The 22,244-nt window shown below is 38.8% G+C and overlaps 1 protein-coding gene across 2 annotated transcripts in view; it reads left to right on the forward strand.

The window, feature by feature from the left end:
* Positions 1–22,244, forward strand: part of MAGI2 (membrane associated guanylate kinase, WW and PDZ domain containing 2) — a gene marked incomplete at both ends in the record, with an annotated part of 789,860 nt that overhangs the window by 452,643 nt on the left and 314,973 nt on the right. For both annotated transcript variants that reach the window (XM_082004503.1, XM_082004504.1), the window contains one exon: positions 21,557–21,676. In XM_082004503.1, the coding sequence (XP_081860629.1) occupies positions 21,557–21,676 (120 nt within the window). The remainder of the gene's footprint in view (positions 1–21,556; positions 21,677–22,244) is intronic.

The following is a 22,244-nucleotide window of genomic DNA, read 5'->3' on the forward strand; positions in this document are numbered from 1 at the left end:
TTTGACAGCATAAAATAATTTTATAAAAAAAAATAGTATTCCAATAAATCTGTTTATGTTAGTCCCGTATTCCCTGATCAACAAAACTGAATCATTATGTCACAGCACAAGAGAGAAGGCTTTACAGGTTGAGATCTTAAGTTCATCTGTGTCGTGTAACATGGCCCTGCCTCGTAAAATGTATAGCTAAGTATACAATTGTGTACAACCTGTTCTGGTGGTAATATCTCTTCTGATAATACCAATTAAGAAGGATGAGTTCTTGCAGGGCTCCTGTGGGGCTTTCGAAGAGTAGAGTGCTAAAGATCTTAGGTTTCCTTGTTCAATAAACATTACTATGGTTACTTTTATATAACACATTTAGCTTTTTTAGCTTTTTATTACAACACTATATCTCTCAGCAGAAAGAAAATAGACATTTCATAAAGTAGCAGATCATTCTTTAAAATAAAATAAATTTCATTTCCTCTTTCTGATTCCCAGTGATTGGCTTTCTGTAACCAAATTATAACATATTACTTGACTCCATTTTTACATCAGGTGACATTTTCTTAAATGTCTTCCTGTTTGCTAGCCAGCTGGGGACAAGAAAGCATAGATGTCAATAAGCATTCGGGATGGGCTTAAGTGCACATGGCATAGTTAGTGAAAGTCTGCTACATGTTTTGAGAGTTGTGTTAGGCACTCTGAAATATCTAAACTGGAAGGGAATAGGAATGGTCCCCCCTAAATGCAAGTTTTGATTCTAGATTCAAAAGCATAATCCAAATCACAAGCCAAGTCTGATGCTGCTGATGCATTTAAACTTCACTTGCAGAAAGGTAACACCCTCCTGGGCATTTGTAATTGATTAGCAGCAGCCACTTCTTGTACTGATAAACTTTGTTATCACAGGATCATCAAATAATTAGTCTGGAAAGGACCTCTGGAGATCATCTAGTCCAACACGCCACTCGCAGTAGGAACAACTTCAAAGTTATATCCATCTTGGATGTTAGATCATGTTGCTCAAGACTTTGTCAAGCTGATTTTAAGCATCTACAAGGATATGCAGTCTCTCTGGGCAAGCTGTTCCAGTGTTTGATTATTCCTTTTTTCCTATAACATTTTTTCTCCCTCAATATCTTGATTGATAGTGTTTGCTATTGTTTGGCATGATTAGGGGAAAGTTTAGGCTGAGGAAATTAGCTCCCCTGTCATTCTTGGACATGTCCAAAAGGACAAGGGGTAATGTTTTTAACTAAAAGAGGGCAAATTTAGACTAGCTATAAGGAAGACATTTTTTACCATGAAGGTGCTGAAACCCTGGCACAGGTTGCTCAGAGAGGTGGTAGATGCCCCATCCCTGGAAACATTCCTGGTCAAGTTGGACGGGGCTCTGAGCAACCTGATCTAGTTGAAGATGTCCCTGCTCACTGCAGGGGGGTTGGACTAGGAGACCTTTAAAGGCCCCTTCCAACACAAACTATTCTATGATTCTATGACTCAATGATTCTGTGATTCTATGATCCAGTTGCAGTTGGAAGCAATAGACATTTTTTTTAGGTGAAGAAAAAGACTGACCAGAGGGCAATAGTTAGTCTGCTTGCATAAAATCTTTGAGATTGGTCACCAATTTCTGAGCAGCACTGAGAAGGTTTTGAGTTCTGGGACTTGAAATCCCTGAACTGTAAGTTTGCAAGATAAGAGACATTCATCTTCCATAAACTGTAATTTATCCCTGGATGGATGGAGATAAGCTATACACATGATTGGAAGCTGGTGCTTCTGTGTCAGTCTCATCCATTTACCTGCCTTTGCTGAGAGACAGCTTGAGGAAGAGTAGGGGTACACTACCCAAAAATGAATGTGCTAGTACTTCTGTAGCTAAATGCATCACTATGCTGAATTCATAGAGTCAGAAGTTCTACAGCCAGAGGGGATGTTGTGGTTTAACCCCAGGCAGCAATAAAGCACCACACAGCTGCTCCCTCATCTCCTCTGTGCCAGTGGGATGGGGAAGAGAATCCAGAAAAACTCGTGGGTTCTGATAAAAACAGTTTAACAGGACAGCAAGAGAGAAGGAAACAGCAATGGTAACAATGATAATAATAATAATACCAACAAAGGAATCAACAAGTGATGCCCAATACAGCAATTGCTCACCACCCGGCGATTGATAGCCCGTCCCTGAGCAGCAATTCCTGCCCCCCGGCTAACTCCAGTTTATGTACTGGGCATGACGTCGTATGGTGGGGAATATCTCTTTGGCCAGCCTGGGTCAGCTGTCCCGGCCGTGCCCCCTCCCAGCTTCTTGTGCACCTCCTTACTGGCAGAGCATGAGACTCTGAAAAGTCCTTGGTTTAGTATAAGCACTATACTTAGCCACAACTAAAACTTCAGTGTGTTATCAACATTATTCTCACACCAACTCCAAAGCACAGCACTATACCAGCTATCGGGAAGAAAAAAAACCAACTCCATCCCAGCCAAAAACAGGACAAGGGATCATTACGTTCACCTTGTCTGACCTCCTGTGTTACATGAAGAATAGATAATTTTTAACAATTAAAACCAAGTCCTATGAAAAAAACCTTAAAGATACAGACAATCTACTACATGATAGTAATTCAAATAGTTATTTAGCCTCTATATTAAAAATGTGCACCTTTTTTTAGTCTCAGTGCATGAACGCTCAGCTTCTAGCTACTAGGTAGGTCATGGTACTAGACGTTTTATGAGGCACATAATTATTCATTAAACTAAATGTTTGCTTTAAAAATATTTTATAATGGGAGACATCAATCACTTTCCGTAATGTAAAATTTGAAATATTAATTAAATTCCTCCATTGTGAGATCCTAGAACACACATGCTCTGGACTTGCATCTGATTTCACTTATACTCATCTTTACTGTTCCGTCCCTGATCTTCCAGTTATCTATTTATATAATACTTGCAGTAGCAGAGTCAACATATTATGAGTTCATTTACTTTACATGTGTTTAAATGTGTTCCTATAATAGCACAAAATCTTTAGGGACTCTGAGAACATTTGGATAAAGAATGTGTATATGATTTGTATTTTTGCTTCTGTTTTCTGATGGCTAGTACATTTATTTCTAGTATTTAACTCCCTGCATCAGGTTTTCTTATACGTGTTGTCATTACCATTATGAAGAGAGTTAGTTAATACAAGTAAGACTGCCATATGTTTCAGCCTTTGTAAGATTTTGACTTTCAACTTTTTCAAGAAAGAGCAACAATAAGAGAACATTTATGGCACTGTTCAGATTTTCTTTGTTAGTAGGACAGTAATAATTATTATTAAAATGCCTAACATTATAAAATCAGGTGAGACTGTCTACACAGACAGCAACATCCAAGGTCAGGGAACGAAAGAATGAAGATATACCCACGTTGCTATAAAACGAGGCCTTCTAGGGTAGTGCTGCATGGCGTGATGGCAGATAATTCAATGTTGTCTTATACATTTGTTCTCTATTCCTGTTTCTTCCTACTGAGGATACTTCTGAAAGAGTTTAGGACCCATTATGTTTTACTTCAGGATATTTTCTTTTAGCTCTTTGTCTCTTGGGAGAAATGTGTTTTATTTCATTCAGCAAAATGTATTTCTTGTAGAGACGGCTACCATACAAAAACAATTCCTTTTGCAATAGTAATTGCTGTATCTTCCTAACATTTTCTCTGTGAATTCTGCTGCTTCTGCCAAATGCTTGGACTTGTCTATGTTTTAGATAGAGAGCACATTTATAGATCTTGTACTCTTCACAGATTAATAGAAAAAGACAGACAACCCCCTGCAAAAAACTCTACACAAGAATCCATGAAGGTTTAACAGGTGATATGGTGGTGTTTTGTGATATTAGTGAACTAATTCATCTGCAGTGAATTCCTTGACTTTATTGCATTATAAGATAGATAAAGTAGCAGTAAGATAGAGAGCATTATTTATTGTATAATTTTAGACTGAAATTAATATTAAAGTATGAGGAAATTGCACTGTGTGATTTATGAGCTTGATTTCAATTACTTGAAAATTTTTAAAGCCACAGGTTGACATCGTAGCTGGTATAAATCAATAAAATTGCTTTTATTTATGCTACTTGCAGAGATAATTACATATTTTTACTTTCTCCATAACTGTATTCTTTCATTCAGATGTTTCAGAAGAAAAACCCCACAGCCACACTTCAGAATGTCAGGAACAGTAGAACTGATTCCTGTGAGAGATTTGCATCAGCTGAGCCCATTTAACTTGGTTGTTTTTTACTTGTAGCTGATCAAAAATCCAACAGGTTATATTGTGCCTTTGCCTTCTTACACAGTCACAGTTTGCAACTCATTTGAAAAGATGAGATGGGTGTATAATTATGTAAAAATTTTGATAAATCACAGAAACAAAAAGTGAAAGTGATACAGAACTTAGATTGTTAATAGATCATTTGAGATAGGAATATAACATACTCCCTCTAGTGATGAACAGGTAATTTCCAAAAATCTTCATAAGATTATAAGATTACTTATTCACAATGTTGTTGACTAGTAAAACGTGGCAGCAATCTTTTACGTTCCAGTGATATGTGGTATGCAATATGCTTTACTGCATATGTATTTTGAATAATATCTCAAGAAGATGCTGAAATGTTTCATTAGATGTACTTGAATGAAAGGTTTGTGGACATATATTACCATCATTAGTTCCATTTTCTCTGAAGATTATGTGAATCACATAACATATCAGTGGTAAATTAATTTTCTCTACACAGATAAAAATAAATTCACAAAAAGAACAACTGTAAGTTAAATAATAAATAGGCCAATTTGCACTCATAATTCTTACACCCTTAAATCTTCCTAAGTTGTCATTAAAATTCAATGTTCCTTATACAGAATGATGTACAAGCAATACATATTGCAAAAATTAGATTCAATGGGTATGTAAGAGGTGGGTTTATGCAGCAATTATAGCCTTACTTAATTTATAATTATTATCTCTATTAGATGTAATTCAGACAACCAGTATAATTTAGATACACACATACATCTGCTGCTTTAATAAAAATATGCTTGCTGTCCTTGACAGCTTCATGCCTTAAGCAAACCCTAGGTATTGTAAGGTCTACTTCTCCTTCATACCTTCTTCTTGTGAAGTTCAGCAAACACAAAGCTTTGTTGTTGCTGCCATTGTTTTATTTTACTTTCAGGAAACCATTTACTATAGTTAAAACAAAAAAGACCTTGTTTCTAGTCAGTTTTCTTCCTTAAGGTCAACAGATTCAGCAACTAGTGTTCTTGACTAGGTTTGTTCTTGACTAAAGAAGTGTTATTAGATTTAATGTTTCCTTACACAGGGAGCTTTTTATACTGGAATTCAAATTAAATCATTTGAAGTACATTCTTTTAAACAAACTAACAAACAAACAAAACCAAACAAACTTCTTAAAACAAGAAACACAGTTAATAGATCAATGAAATTAGTGTTAACACTATGCAGATTAGACGTTAAAGTACCAGCTTGACGTGAGATCTAGTTATTTAGTCATTGAAGATTTGTTATTTTTGTTAAATGATTGACAAAGTTCCTCCACCAGTGGTACACCTATGTTGTCCATGGTTTGATAGTTTTGTCTAAGGATTTCTTGAGTCCCATGCCTGTCTGTGGTAAGCTAGTACTACAAAGCAGGAGTTAAAGTTGAAATTCAATCTGGTAAGAGAGGAAGTACATGATTTGAATGTCACTCCATGTGAACTGGTTCAACAGCTATATAAAAGAAGTCCTACTTTGTGGCAAACCTGAGGCTTGTTGGTAACTGGGGAGAAAAGTCACTTCCCAAGGTGTAGATGACTCCTACCTTCTGCTGAGCATGGTGGCCCAAGAGTTGATGCTTGTAAGTGTTGACGTGTTGCTGTTCCAATAAAGACTGCAACAATGCCTCGTCCTTCCAGAACTCATTGTTCTTCTCCCCTGGAGAAATAATTGTAACAGCAGTATTAGCTGGGGTTTGCCAAGTCTGCATAGAGCAGTATATCCTGACTAGTACTGAATAAGCACAGCAGTATTCGTGTTTAAACAGCTTAGTGACAAATGTCGTGTGCCACAAAAACACAAGGAAGGAGCCTGAGCCAAAATAAACTGCCTGTCTTCCTGTTCTCCATCACAACAATACCAGTGGTAGCAAGTCAACCCTGCAACGTAAATGTAGGGACACCACCTTTTCCTAGAAAGGATCATGATGCTGAAAAGGTGTCCCAAAGGAGACAACTGTCCTCTGCACATTCTTCAAGATAAAAACATTTAATTACATTTTTATTTTTTGTTCTGCTAGATTTTCATCTTTTTTTTTTTTTTTTGTGACTGCGAATGTTTCTACTACGTTCGTGCTGTATGTCCGGACATGATTAATCTTTGAGCTTAAAAGTGATCTCAGATATTTAATTTCTCCCACTTCTCTGAAGTAAGTTTTGATTTTCACTGATATTAGTAAAAATTAAACTAAAATTAAACCTTGTAAATTATTTCTAAGTAATGGGCCGGCATTGCTTGGGTTTTGATGCAGATGTATCTTTAAGGTATATTGTCTTACTTTCAATAATAACACTGAAATGAAGTTTCTGCTTCAGTTTCTCTAAAGAGAGGAAACGTTCACTTGTTATGTAAATGGCATGCACATATGTGGCATTCCTCATGACAGAGGGAGCTTGTGATTTGGTAGATATAGCACTCTGTATTGATGCTTATGATGTATTTCTCATTTATTAATGTTTGGGCCGAATCGTGCTTTCATTTCAGTGAATCGCAGTTCTGCTATTGACAACAGCAATAGAAAGGAGACACTTATTATTACGTTTGTTGACTTCAGGGAAGTAATTTCCAAATTATCAGTTATTCAGATTACAAATTGCAAAATATTGTCTCTAACACCTCCTGTGTCATCTAGAGGCAAAACCAGGTTAGTGGATAAAAATCAAGCAACAGAGGAAAGGCAGTAGGGAACAGCTTCTGAAATCACCTCTCAATTTTGTATAACCACATTTTTGGTGCGGTTAATCTGATTAATTTAGTCTTCAGAATTGGTTTAAACTGAATGGAGGTCAACTGTATGAGGTTTAATAAGGCCAAGCGCAGGGTCCTGCACTTGGGTCACAACAACCCCATGCAACGCTACAGGCTTGGGGAGGAGTGGCTGGAGAGCTGCCCAGTGGAAAGGGACCTGGGGGTGCTGGTTGGCAGCTGGCTGAACATGAGCCGGCAGTGTGCCCAGGTGGCCAAGAAGGCCAACAGCGTCCTGGCCTGTATCAGCAATAGTGCGGCCAGCAGGAGTAGGGCAGTGATCGTGCCCCTGTACTCGGCACTGGTGAGGCCGCACCTTGAATCCTGTGTTCAGTTTTGGGCCCCTCACTACAAGAAGGACATTGAGGTGCTGGAGCGTGTCCAGAGAAGGGCAAGGAAGCTGGTGAGGGGTCTGGAGCACAAGTCTTATGAGGAGTGGCTGAGGGAACTGGGGTTGTTCAGTCTGGAGAAGAGGAGGCTGAGGGGAGACCTCATCGCTCTCTACAACTACCTGAAAGGAGGTTGTGGCGAGGGGGGTGTTGGTCTCTTCTCCCAAGTAACCAGCAATAGGATGAGAGGAAATGGCCTCAAGTTGCGCCAGGGGAGGTTTAGATTGGATATTAGGAAAAATTTCTTCACTGAGAGGATGGTCAAGCATTGGAACAGGCTGCCCAGGGAGGTGGTGGAGTTACCATCACTGGAAGTGTTCAAAAAATGTGTGGATGTGGCACTTCAGGACATGGCTTAGGGGACATGGTGGTGTTGGGTTAACGGTTGGACTTGATGATCTTGAAGGTCTTTTCCATCCTTAATGATTCTGTGATTCTGTGAATTTTTATCTTTCTGTTAAAAGAGTGGGATCATTTACATGGTCAGATGCAGCTGGTGTTCTCTTGGTCTTAATACTTCTCAGATGCTTGTTGCTGATTTAGCAGCCACACCATAACATTGGCCATGTATCGAGGTAGAGATCTTGAGATAAGCAATGGGTATCACCGAGAAGAAGTGCTGTGTTCTGCTCAAGGCCAAACATGCAGTGTCCCTCCCTTCTTGTGGGAAAGCTCAGAGATGTTTGCGGAGGACTTTTTCTTTTATGATGTCATTTCTCATCCTGGTTAGAATTTACTTTCAGATTTTAGAAACTAATTTATATTCTTGTGGCTTGTTGTTGATTGTCTATCTTTATATACTTTGATTCACATTCACATTCTGCTCATAGACAAAATTTCTGGTGAGCTATTATCATTTGAGTGTATTGATAACAAGGTTTGCTCGTTGGATTGGGCACTGGCTGGAAATTTGCCAGATTTGTCAGTAGTATGGTTTTCAGACGAGAGTAAGGAGGTTTTGTAGCTCCAGAGATCATTTGAAACAATCACAATTGATTGAAGTTTTCATTCCTAAGCCAGTGGACTTGTTGCCGCAGTGATGTATTTGAATCCAACTCATTGACAGCTAAATTACTCAAAAGTACAAACTGTCCCTGCTCATAGCTGGGGCCATATTTCAGATATGTGCTTTCTAGAAAAGTGATGTTTGGATAATTTGAGAATTTTCATGTTGGGCTTATTAATTATCTGTTGGGATAAAATCCATGGACCTGAAGGGCCTTGGCTAGATTTATCTAGTGAAGGCCTCTTAGCTAGGGCCTAGTGCAAAAACACTTTAGTCTGGGTTCACCTCATCTAACTTTAAGCACCAACTAGAGGCTAATAAGCAGGAGGCCACTGGTCCTAAATGTCTTCTGAAGTCAGTGGAACTATAAGTGTCAGTCTGCCTCAAATCACCCTCTGCTGAATACTCTGGAAGCCTTGGAGGTTTGGCTGTACAGCACAGGCCTGCACTGAGTTGCATCATCATACTTGTGAAACCATCAGTGGATGTTAGCCATTCCTTTCAGGAGCTTAAAATTAGAATGGAGCGGTAGAACAGTATTGCATTAGTAAACAAAAGCACAACAAAACTGCAAAAATGGAACTTCAATTTTTTCCCTTTTTTTCTCTATTTTTTCCCCCTCTCTCCTTTTTTGTACCAAAAAAAAAAGAAAAAAGGGGGGACCTTGTCCAAGGCAGCTGGAAGAATGGCTAGAGAAACTCTAGTGTAAGTAACAAAGGAAGGTTTTCCTAATATTACAATGAGCATTTCAATTAAAGTCCACGTAATGAAATAAATAGACGAGCTTAAGTGGAAGCTATGGAATCAGTTTACAGGGATGTAGGAATAAGTACTTCTCCTAGATTCTCCTCTAGCCTCTTTGTGCTACTAAATGTGGATTTTCATTCTAATATGTGGAATCTATATGCACTTCTGAAACATTACCATTGAAAATTAAGCCAATTTTTTGCCCTAGACAATTCACGGAGGAAATTCAGGGTGTTTGGTCTAGCATCATTTGAATCAGTTGTGTAGAGCTGGGTCATACATACATAAATATGTTGATTTAACAGAGTTTTTCCCAAATCGTAGATAACAATATCCCCTGAAAGTCCATGACATTGTGTTAGACAATAACACCACAATTCCATCGTATAATCAGCATTTAAATTCTCTCGTGAGTGGGGATAAGAACGTATGATTTTGTTAGCCAAGGCGCCAAGGACTACCTTTAACAGTTGTCAGAAACTCTGTTTCACCAAGGGTGAATATAAACACCTACAACTAGTCGTTGTAACTGTTTTTCCTCTACCCTGAGAAACTCAGCAGCAGTCAACTGTCTCAAGAGATCACAACAAAAAGGGTGAGACTAAAAGGATAATATCCCCAAAACAGTGATTTAAGTCTTCTAGGGTTACTAGATATAATGGGAATAAGAACAGACAGGTTATGCTGTATTTGTTTCATGGAGATGTTTTATTATCAAGAAGAACTGTTCAATTAGAGAGATTGACCACTGCTCAAATAAGGAGAAGTCAGGCTGGAATGAAGATTTCTAGAACTGTAGTGTTTGAACATGAGCCATACTTCATGACAAACACATATTTGAGTTAACAGAATAAGCTATTTATCAGGCAATGTATGGATGTCATGTACAACACTTTCAGTAAATTGACACGTTATAAATTAATCTCCGATTTTACTGCTACTGAATGCAATGACACTTCTACACACTGGGATGAAGGTACCACTGTATTAACGGCATGTGATGCTAGAAAAAAACAACCATCACATTAGGATTTGGATCAGAGAGATAACTAGCGTGAAAAAGCAATAGCTATACTATACTTAGCTATACTGAGCTCATGAACAGAGCTTTGAAGAAGCAAAAATGCTAAGATGCTTAAAAGAAAAGAAAGGGCATAATTCTAAAAATAAGGACTATTCACATTCTCTGATAGCTGTGGAGCTAGAATCATCGACCCATCCTCTTAAGGGAATTAATTTTTCTGATACTAATTATTAGAGCTACAAATTCTTAAATAGTAATTAATAACATCTGTAAAAATAAAAGTCATATACTTAGATAAATTTCAATTTTATATAGGTACTTTTAATTTGCTCTGTTATCATCAGTAGCAACAGATGCTACTACTTGCCATCCATTTGGAGCCAAAATAAGTGGAATTGACTCATTTCTCACCAACAACTTTTCTTTCAGCACTGCTGAATACAAGAATAATATCAAGGTCACACCTGGGACTGAAATCTTTCAGGTTGTTCCAAACCCTTCTTTATTCAGACATAACCTTTCACATAACACTTATGTTCCACTGGAATAAGGAAATGGTCCCTCAGTTGGAACGTATAGTCTTCGTGAAATGACCTTCACCAGTGCTGTAGTTACACCTCAGAAATAATTCCTGTAGGAGACAAGAATAGCGGTGGGCTTTCTCTCATTCAGAATTACATGACATTTATTTCCTCACCTTCACTGTATTTGGCTCCTTTGAAGTTAAATCTAAGCTTTTTTTTTTCTACCTTCAGAAGAAGAATGAACAAGGTTTTCAAAATTTCTTTTAAAAACTTGAAGATAGTCACAGTACCTAAATCTGCAGCAGGCACTTTTAACTTTTTGAGTGTGGTATAAAATAAGGACTCCTGTATAAATAATTTATTCAACTTGTTACTGAGGAATGATTTTTTTTTTAATTAATGTGAAGTAAACTGAAAATATGTTTTTTCCCCAAAACAGATGGAAAGAGATCTGTTTCAATTTTTTTTTTTTTTATGGGGAGTCATGTTTTTAGGGAAAATAATCCAATAGAAAAATGAAGATGGTTTCAAAATGATACATTTCTTTTCTGAATAACATAGTGTAAGTGTTCCACAGCACATTCATTTATCTGAAGGAAGGAAAATACATTTTCTATCCCACTGTTTTAAACTGGACTTTTTAGAACAGAAAAATCAAACATTCTGTTAACTTGGAATTTACTGCATAAGTTTGTAATTCAATCAAAACTTTATTACCTATGAGGAACAGTGGAGGAAGAAGAGCAAAACAAAAGTTTTTACCATGGAGTCCTCATCGTTATTGTTCTGTATCCTTCTTTTGCCGTTTGTAGTGGAAAGTAAGAGGAGGGAAGAGGGAACAAGAAGCTTTCTCTTACTCTAGAAGCAGACAAGAAAACATGTGCTTGCTATGCCAATGTGCCCAAGAAGTACAGCATTCGATAGCCAGTAGCCTTCACATGAGAAACGTGCTTCCACACGGACAGAGCAGCACTGCTCTGGGAAGCAGTCCCACAGCATGACCTCTCCTCCTGCTCAAAGCCTTCCTGCAGCATGTGGTGGCATCCCACAAGAAGAAACCCTGTCTAGCGCTGATGGGATCCCGACTGAGGGAACAGCCAACAACTTCACAAATCCTTTTAAAATACATTATTAAATAGACATTATACAGGGTGGCTGTCTTCATAAGTTCGAGTAAAATATATTGAGTGAGTAAGAACATTAGTATTTTTTCAGTTTAAAAGTTATTATTGCAGGCATTGCAGAATCTTTTAAAGGTACACTACAGTCTGTGTATGATTTAAACAGGTTCTTCTGCTCTGTAGTGGCATCTACAAGCTGCCTAACAAAAGTCATCCACAACAGTTTATTCATAACATCAATGAAATCAGCTGGTATAAAAGCAGGTTCTGTTGTTGATAGCAGAAGTGTTGTGTCTTATTCTAGATGTGGGGTGCTTCCAGGATATCTGAAAATATAGTTGAATGATGTGCAGTATAAATCGATGTTTTGACATCACGGTTAAACAAACTATCCCAAATCTCACTTAATAATATTTCCATTGATGCTCCAACCTGTTGGGCCATCACTAGGAATACTAGAATTGCTAACACTGGGCAAAAATTCAGCGGTAATACCTGACTGTTTAGCAGACCTATGCATGCCAACAGGTTGCTACGCAAGTAGTTCTTTAACTACATAATCTACACTCTTTAAGAGCTGCAAAAAATCAGGCATTTCCCAGAAAAGGCTTTGTTCTTCCAAAGACCTTAAGAAACTATGTTCTAATTAAGCTTTTCGAGTAGCAGAAAGCATTTTGCATGTAACTAGGTGTACCTTTACTTTATTAGTAACATCAAAAGTGTCTGTCTAGATCTCATTAGAAGAAGACTTTTATAAATCTGAAGGAATACATGGAAACATAAATGCTCATGCATACATGATTCTCTCATCAAAATGCCCTAATCCATGTCTTGATTCTTCAGATAGTTCTCTTGTACACACACATTCACTTTTATGTAAAAAACTATTCTTTATAATTGGAACAAAGGTTCATGGGGTACAAACAGCCTTGTGCAAGGGAAAACGGTCTGAACTTCCAAAAAGGGTAAAGATTTGTCATCATGTTTCACTTTATATCTTTACCTGAGAGTGGAAATCCATGAAAGAGCAACACTGAATGTCTAAAGGATGTATAAGAAATAGTCTTGGACTTTATTAATTATTTACTAGCTCTACACGTTCCTAATTAACCTAAATAAAACCCCCAGCTTCCTACCACCACAGCCTACCTAAATGGATGCATTTACCATCAGATTTTCAAATTTCCATTCTCAAATGTTTCTTTCAGAGTGGTTCACTGCTGTGGTGGGTTGACCCTGGCTGGACACCAGGTGCCCACCAAAGCCATCCTGTCCCTGTCCTCCTCAGCTGGGCAGGGGCGAGAAAATATAACTAAAATCTTCTGGGTCGAGATAAGGACAGGGAGAGATCAGTCACCAGTTATCATCATGGGCAAAACAGACTCAACTTGAGGAAAAAAAAATTTAATTTATTACCAATCAAATCAGAGTAGGATAATGAGAAATAAAAATTCAACCTTAAAACCTTCCTTCCCCCCACCCTTCCCTTCTTCCCAGGCTCAACTTCACTCCCGATTCTCTCCCTCCTCCCCCCGAGCAGCGCAGGGGGACGGGAAATGGGGGTTGTGGTCAGTTCATCACACCTGGTCTCTGCCGCTCCTTCCTCCTCAGGGGAGGCTCCTCACACTCTGCCCTGCTCCAGCCTGGGGTCCCTCCCACGGGAGACAGTCCTCCAGGGACTTCTCCAGTGTGAGTCCTTCCCACGGGCTGCAGTTCTTCACGAGCTGCTCCAGCCTGGGTCCCCCCACGGGTGCCGTCCTTCAGGAACAGGCTGCTCCAGCCTGGGTCCCTCCCATGGGTGCCGTCCTTCAGGAACAGGCTGCTCCAGCCTGGCCCCCGCGGGGTCCCAGGTCCTGCCAGCAAACCTGCTCCAGCCGGGGCTCCTCTCTCTCCCCACGGGGCCACAGGCCCTGCCAGGAGCCAGCTCCAGTGTGGGCCTCCCACGGGGTCACGGCCTCCTTCGGGCATCCCCCTGCTCCAGCGTGGGGCCCTCCCCAGGTGCGGGTGCAGATCTGCTCCCCCGTGGAGCTCCATGGCTGCAGGGGCACAGCCGGCCTCCCCGGGGGCTTCCCCAGGGGCTGCCGGGGACCCTCTGCTCCGGCGCCTGGAGCCCTCCTGCCCCTCCTGCTCTGGGCTGGGGGCTGCAGGGCTGCTCCTCTCGCATCTTCTCACTCCTCTCTCTGGCTGCAGTTGCCCAGTACCATACACACCCTAGATCTGTTCCCCCAGAGGCGCTGTCACCGTCGCTGATGGGCTCGGCCTTGGCCAGCGGTGGGTCCATCTTGGAGCCGCTGGCACTGGCTCTGTCGGACACAGGGGAAGCTTCTGGCAGCTTCTCACAGCAGCCACCCCTGAGCCCCCCACTATCAAAATCTTGTCATGCAAACCCAATACACAGTCTTAATTTTTACTTTACTGGAAAAATCAAAATGTAAAAAACAATGTCATTAATCCCAAAGTATACTAAGAATTGTTAACAGTACAGGTCAGACTTTTTTTTTTTAAGGGTTTCCTTTGATATGACCCAAGTTCTCCACCTAATTTCAGTAGACACTTGATTAAACCATACAGCTAATCTATTTTTTCTGCTAATATCAGTGGATACTGATGATGTACAAGGATTGGAAAACTTCCTTTTAATTCACATGAACTAAACACCCGGTAATGAAACTATTGGTTCGGTGGTGAAGTATGACTAAGGGCTTTTCCCTTTCTAACAAAACTTGGTCAGAAAATCCTGGAGATAGCAAAGACACGCTGTTTCTTACAATGTCTGGTTTTTCTCTCTGTGTACAGGTAACATCGCAAGTAATGCTTGTCTCACAACTCAGCAGTTGCTAAATGCCTGGCTTTGCCTCGCTCTAGAGCATTTATCACCTTTTGCTAGCAGTGTTTGAATTGATTAACCTGGAGATCTTCATGATCATATTTGCCAACATCCTGCTTATTAATGCAGTTCGAAACTTTTACCCCTGAAAAATATTTTTCAGGAATCTAGAATGCCTTCCTTTGCTTCTGAAGTTTTATAGGGATGCATCAGAGAAATTGCTGGTATTGCACATACAGAAAGAGGAAAAAAACTTTTCTTCTTCATGACCCATGGCAAGAAGGGGCTTGTGCCATTGTATTTTATGTTGTTGTCATGAGGACTGTCGTAAACACTTGAAGTTTCCTGCTTTGTAGTACATCTAAAATCACTTTACTTGAAAATTATGTTTATTATTCTTTTCAGCTAGATCTCTTTCAGTAGATCAAGACGAATGTGGTGTTCCTCTGCTTAACGCAGTTAGTAATTTAACAAGATAGGTGTAATTTCCCATACATTTCTGTTCCTCACAGTAACAGTGTTCCAGACTAATTTCGCAAAAAAATTAAAAGAGCTAATTAAACATTGTTGAAATTTTCTAAGGCAAAGTGCATATAAGGTCATACTAAGGGCTCAGCTCAAGTTTATTAAAGCTTAGCAGTCTGTTTCTGCAGGAGGGATCCCTCCAGCCACTGTAGTTTATGACAGCTTGGCGTACCGCTTTCCACAACAAGCTGTTGTACAGTGCAGAATTATAGATTTTCAGTAGAGTGTCTAATAAAAGGGCTTTATAGATTAAAGATTTTTTTTCTTTATGCTTTGTTATATTTGGAACATCTAAGCACAAAAAGGTCCTATTCGTTTCCATACATTTGGAAAATTTGGAAAATTAATCTAGGAGTAGTCCATTATGCAAAAAGGGCTAGGTTATTACTGTGCCTTTCATGTACACTGTAAGTCCTTGTGGCAAAGACAGACCTTTGCTTTTCTATTTGCCTCATGCAATAGGAACGAATCTGTGAATCTAAATGCAAATCAGCTAAATAACAGGGAAAGGGTTTGGGTAGCAGAGGTGTGCTCTGTTTGCCCTTAACCTCCAATTAAAAAATGTAATAATATAAATATTTATAATATAAGCTAGGAACATTGAACCTGTGCACAAAGTCTGTGAGCGGGTATTGGACCATGCAGGGACTAAGGCCTTTACTTCTATTCTCCTGACCATCATATAGAGCGTACAGGAACACTACGCATGATATTATCCTTGTAATGCTGACAAAGACTGTAAAATACAGATTATTTGCTGTGCAAGGATGAAATGTTCTTGAAAATATGTCTGTGGTACTGAGCACAGAACACTTTTCTGAGTGTTTCCTGTCATAATTCTGGGATTTTTAACTAACATTCGTATTCTTATGCTGACACATAAAAAAAAGCCTCTTTTCTTATCATGCTTAACTACATGGAGTTAGCAATAAAAGAAATATTGAGAGCACCTTTCCTGCTTTTGAAAGTAACAGAGAAGGACAGAGACTGTGAAAAATCAGTACTTCTAAGAAGTAGAAATATTTTCAAAGTCAAACTGAGTACCTTGTTCCCAAATAAGCATTAGTATGTTATAATTATGTACTTGGAGGCTGAGATTAAAAAAAGAGACGTATAAATTCCTGGCTGTTCTCCCACTTATACAAACTGGTGTGGAGCTTTTCAACCCTGGAGTTCTTGCAGGGTTAATAATTCTATAGTTTTCTACTAATAATGGGAATCTGGACTGAACACTACATGAACTGAGCATTTTTCCAATCTGCACTAGCAGTCAACATAAAACTTCCACGTTAAAAGTTATTTATTGTTCCCCAAGCTCAGATAAGAAGTATTTAAAAAATAGTTTATTGCTGTTAAATTAACACGCTCCTTTTCATTCTCACTGTAAAGATTTCTTAGGTGTCTAAATTTATACCCTCAGGTGTTTTATACTCAGTTAAAAGAAAAATGCTCTTTCAAAGGTTATTTATGCAAACAGCACCTAATTCCTCTCCAGAAACATAGCATCACCATATAACATAACATTGAGCATGGAAAGTCTGCACTGAAGTATGGTGAATCACCATGTTTCCCCTGTAGAATAGAAGAAGAAAAAAGCTGCAAAAGCAAAAGGTCTTTTTTTTGGAAAAAAAAAAAATTCTGCCACATAGCTTAAGTATCTCTAAACTGTACCAACTACCCATGTTGAAGCTATAAATCCAGATAAAGTAGTTGCTCAGTGAATGACCCTAATACTGTTTTTGAGAGCAAATTGATGAACGATACAAGCAGTACTCATGAAATCAAAGAAAGTAGCACTACAGATTTTGTAGATCAAGCTCCTGTAGTTTCTAAGGTACCTACACATTGTGTGACAGCACTCACTTGTATGGACTGGCTGTGGTTACTTGAAAGTTACTCCTTGTGTGTCTCTTCAAAAACAACAATAGATTGCATTTGTCATAAATATGCATGGTGCAAATATCTTTTGCTGGTTTTAATCCTGCAAGATCTAAAAGTATCATGTTCTTTCATTATTGAATTCAAAGATTATTTTTTCATACGTTACCAAGGTAACAAAACGGTAACTGCATTCCTATTTTCATTTTACATTAATAAAAGGCTAAATATAAGCAGTAACAAGTGTGTCCTGTAAGCCTTGATGCTGTGTAACATGAGGTGATGTGTTTCTGCAAAAATATGAGCCTTGGAATTAATCCTTTGTTTTAAGTCTTGAATCACTATAGCTTTTAGGGCTGCTTATATGTCTATATGAATGTAGTTAAAATCAAAATCTATTAAGAATAGTAAGTCTACATTAGTTAAAAAGTAAGGAAAAAGAAAAGTTGCCTATGGTCTATAAGATTCTTATATTTAGACCTCCATGTTCTGATCTTGATGGGCGTTTAAGATTCTCCAGTAACTGTGTCCAAGTCTGTCAACCCGCACATTGCAGACCCTATGGTGTTTACAGAAAGGTGTAAAGGATGGCAGAAGTATTAATAGCAACAACTCCGTTCCTTCAGGGTGAAGGAATAAAAAAGGCAGTAACTATTGATTATCCCATTAGCCAGGGAATTGCTTTAACTGTTTTCAAGATCTCGGGTCCTCCGGGCTGAGGGAATGAGAACAGATGCAGGAGGGAAATGGGACTCAGTAAGATTTTATCAAGGGCAATAAAGTGCTGGTGGGGATGGCAACTGCTGTACCTGGGGTAAGAGTCACCCTGAACACGTGCAACCAGTGATCATGGTTTGCTCTTTTCTTCATTTTTTGAGGGAAGTGACTAGTTGATATCTTAAAGTAGTACAAGCCTCAGTATACAATACAATGCAGAGCTCTTGGAGCAGACTCCCTAAGGACTATAAGAAAAGAGACCGGAACCTTCCATGTTACCATCTGAGTGACAGTATTATCATTATCTCCTGGCATTTTAGGACAGGCCTAGCAGGTAGAACTGGCAAGAAATTTTCTAGAGAATCTGCTTTTCCCTAAAAATGTTAATTTGTGTAATTTACCCATTTCAGTTCAACTTTCATGAGAAAGGATTCCTAATCTCCATGCTGGGATATCTAGTGAAACCATGGGGGGCAACAAAAATGGAGAAAGGAAAACATACTGTAGAATTACGAGTAGCCATTTAGTCACCTAGGAAAATCAGTGGGAAACTGAGATTCAGGGAGACTAAATTAAGAGACTGCTGTGTACAGTAGCACCCTGGCGATTCTAAAGTGGAATTCTATGTCTTTTGGTTTTGCCAGAAAAATCAAATAGTTTCATCTTGAAGCAAAATAGGAACTATTTGAAATCTTGGAGTGTTATAGTACAAGATAATGATTACATCTGCAGCTCTAAATACAGGGCATCTCATTACTACCTTACACATGGGGATAGATGATGAGTAATTCAACTGGAGGACAGGCCAGAGTTAGGCTGTGTGTTAAGTATACAGAATCAGTCTATAATTGGACCATGCCTTTCATTTGAAATAGAGGAAGCAGATTAGACAGAATATTCAATTCATAGTGCAGGGCATATGCAAACATTCTCATGTATGTACGCTATCCAAAAAAACATGACGAAGTCACATAAGGGCAGAAAGGTCTAGTCATTAGGTCCCAGTTTAAAAGAGGGATTCAGAATCTGAAATTTAGTCCATTACATTTTTCTGGGCAAGTTGACCAAAGAGTGACCAAAGTAGAGAAACACAGGGATAACTGAGTCTGTTGCTGGACCTCCTGTGAGACTTTGCAGTTATCCCTGCTCAATATGACTGTTGAATATCTATTTGTTTAAAGCAAGCTGCAGTCTGTTAACACTCCATATCACAGAGTCATTGAAAATTTAGGTTGAGAGGGAGCTCAGTAGGTCACCTGGTCCAACCTTCTACTCAAAGCAGTGCTTACCTCCACAGTTCATGTAACTTGTATTTTTGTCTGATTGATAAACTTCTGGTAATCCTAATTTGGTTACATAAAGAATTATTGAAGAAAAAGTAAGTTAGAGGCACTCATCTAATGTGCCAGCTTCTTCCTCATGCCACATCTAGGAACAACATAGCCTTGATTTGCCAAAACTTGCTTATCTCTTGTGTTTTATGAGGAAGATACAGTTCCTGTCAATATATTTTTGGAGTGAAAAATTCCTCAGGAGAGATCACGCAGATCAAACATCTGATGTCTGTGTTGTTAGCAGAGCTCCCTGGAGCTTGGGGGCTTGCCAGAATCCCAGTGCTTCTGTACAGTTCTCTCAAATGGCTGGAGATCTTTAAGGATGCTGCTGCATCCCTAAGGGTCAGATATTCTATGGGGAGTAAATTCAACATATTTGTGGACACTCCAAGGGTCCGAGTGCTTTAAACATAGCATTCATGAAACACAATAGTAATAAACCTAATGAACCCACTTCAGCAAATATGAAATTTACAGAAATACACAGACAAATAAGATGAATGTGAGTTTTAAATGTTGAGATGAAAAACAAATTGAATTCAGGCAAATCAGGGAAAGTGTCTTATAGATCTATCAAAATATATTCCTGATGTTAGCTGTAGAAATATTAGCTTCTCAGGCTCATTCAGTCTTTGCCTAGACATTCAGGCTGCCTGTGAGGAGATAAGGGTGTCTATGACAAGCAGTCCTGATAACCTAAAGCACCATTGTGCCCCTGTGCCTCCACTGACAGCAAGGAGTTTGGACTACTCTGAAGGCCAACCAGTGCTTTGGCAAAGCTGAGTAACCAGCCAGTAGGAATCCGAGAGCACGAGACTCCCATCATTGTCACTGACAGAAACTGGCACTTCTAATGTGCTGCTCATTGCACAGAAGACTGCATTAGATCTGGCTGTAGGGTTGGATTAAGTATGAGATTAAGACACCTGCATTTTGGGGCTTAATTCAGTTGCTTAAACACAGGAACATGGCAGTAAGTGAAGTGCCCTAGGATATCCTCCCTGGCTCACACCTGCAGTTCGAGAAGGGTGCAGGTTTCCCATGTGTCCCTTGCATATCTGCTAGCTTCATGTTGGCCATCAGAGGTATCCCACAGACATTTATGTATGGCCAACTGAATTGAGCTCCTAGCAGGTAGACAGCTGAACAGGTCTCTTGCTTCCACCATTCACGAGATCTCTGCTGACTGTAATAATTCATATACATGGCAGAAATGGAGAAAACTACACTTAGTTTTCTTAATCCTATAATGAATCTCAGACAAAATCATTCAAGAGGTTTAAATGCAGATGTCTGAATAATAGACATCAAAAAGTAGACAAAAGAGATTTTATGTTAGCTGACCTGAAGAGATGCCTGAATCACTACCTCATAATATGAGAGTCATGATACCAGTGTTTAAGGTGGTGGATTTGTAACTGAGGAAGAGAGAGTGTCTTTTGCTGTAACGTTGAACTTTTGTCCAGGAAATGGAAGACCTGGTTTCTATCCACTTTCCAGCATCAACAGCCTTGAAACCAAACCCTAGGACTGCAATGTAATCACTACAGTATTGATAAAGAATTTATTGATTAAGATGTTTCAAACACTCTGAGACTGAGGAGGACCTAAAGGTCTCCCATTTCCAAGTGGAATTTTGAGATTTATTTAGTGGTTTCAGTCAAAATAGAGATAGCCTGACCACAGTAAACTGGACCATTAGGAAATTAGGTAAAATTCAGATGCTTCCCTGCTAACTTCTCAACTTCTGCTAGGTAAGCCAAGTCACTTCTCGGCATATATGAAATACTGTCTGTCAGCATTTATGGATTTCTGTCATCCAGAAATTACAATAGAGGCAATAACTAAACGTAAGCACCTTTGCACTTTCACAGCATGGCTAGCAGATTATCTGAATCACTCAGTTCCTTAAGCCTAATCATTTATCAAGTCCACCTAAGGCACTGAATGAGCACTGTGAATATAACCCTTACAGATTTACTTACGGATTTGTTATTTTGTACACCAAATAAATGTTTACAAGAACATGGAGCAGATTATTTGTAGACAAGCCTTTGTTTGAAGCCATAGAAAACACACATCAGAGATTCGTGTTATCTTTGAATGCCTGGTGTCACTGAGGGTCTTTCTAATAATGTAAAAAGAATAGCAGTAAGATGCATTTTCATTAGTGAGCATAAATAATATGGATCCAAAGAATGTCTGGCATGTTCTTAAACATGTATCTCATGTACCTCTGTCAGCTAAACAACAAATGTAGCTATATGCTTTTGAAAGACATCCTCACAAGGAGGATGTGCTATATAATGTGTTGTAAAAATGGCTTACTTCATGAATTTTCCAAAACTTTCAAAAAGATTATTTTACATTTAGGTCATGTGCTTGACAGTGTCTTTCATCTTATTAATAGGCACCACAAGGCCACATAAGGAGGGGGAAGTCCCTGGCGTGGACTATATTTTCATCACTGTTGAAGATTTTATGGAATTGGAGAAAAGTGGTGCTCTCTTAGAAAGTGGAACATATGAAGGTAAGTACACTTTTACTGCTAAATCTGTCTCAAGTTGCCATTATGTTTTTTTTCTAATTTGATGGCATTGCACTGGGACATCCCATTACAAACATGTCATTGTTACTCTTATCAGAAATTTGTGAAAAGCCATATGGCAATTATGAAAATATTTTCATAAGTAAAAGCTAAATACAGATGGATTCATTGTAATTTTAGTATATTATACTGGTTAAGAGAAATAGGATAATACATTGCACTTATAGGAAAGAAACGCTAGTTCTTTATGCCAAATACTTGAGGAGATTTCCACAAAATTTCATCAAGCTGCTTTTCTAACATAGGACAAACAAACTCTGCAACAGAAATTAGTTGTAAGACTGACACTTTTCCTTTACATGTGTGATCCTGCAAATACCAATCTATACCAGAGGTTGAAACCTCACTATTTAAGTAAAACAGGAAGGATTTGCAATGTCATGACTTACGGGCTTTGCAAAGTTATTGAAAAGAACTCATTAATTTTGTAATATAACAGAGTGACAGGAACTGTCCTAATGACTGTATTAAAAAATGTCTGTATATGGGG

Source organism: Phaethon aethereus (genome assembly GCF_964289735.1).
Source record: "Phaethon aethereus genome assembly, chromosome: 1".
NCBI lineage: Eukaryota > Metazoa > Chordata > Aves > Phaethontiformes > Phaethontidae > Phaethon > Phaethon aethereus.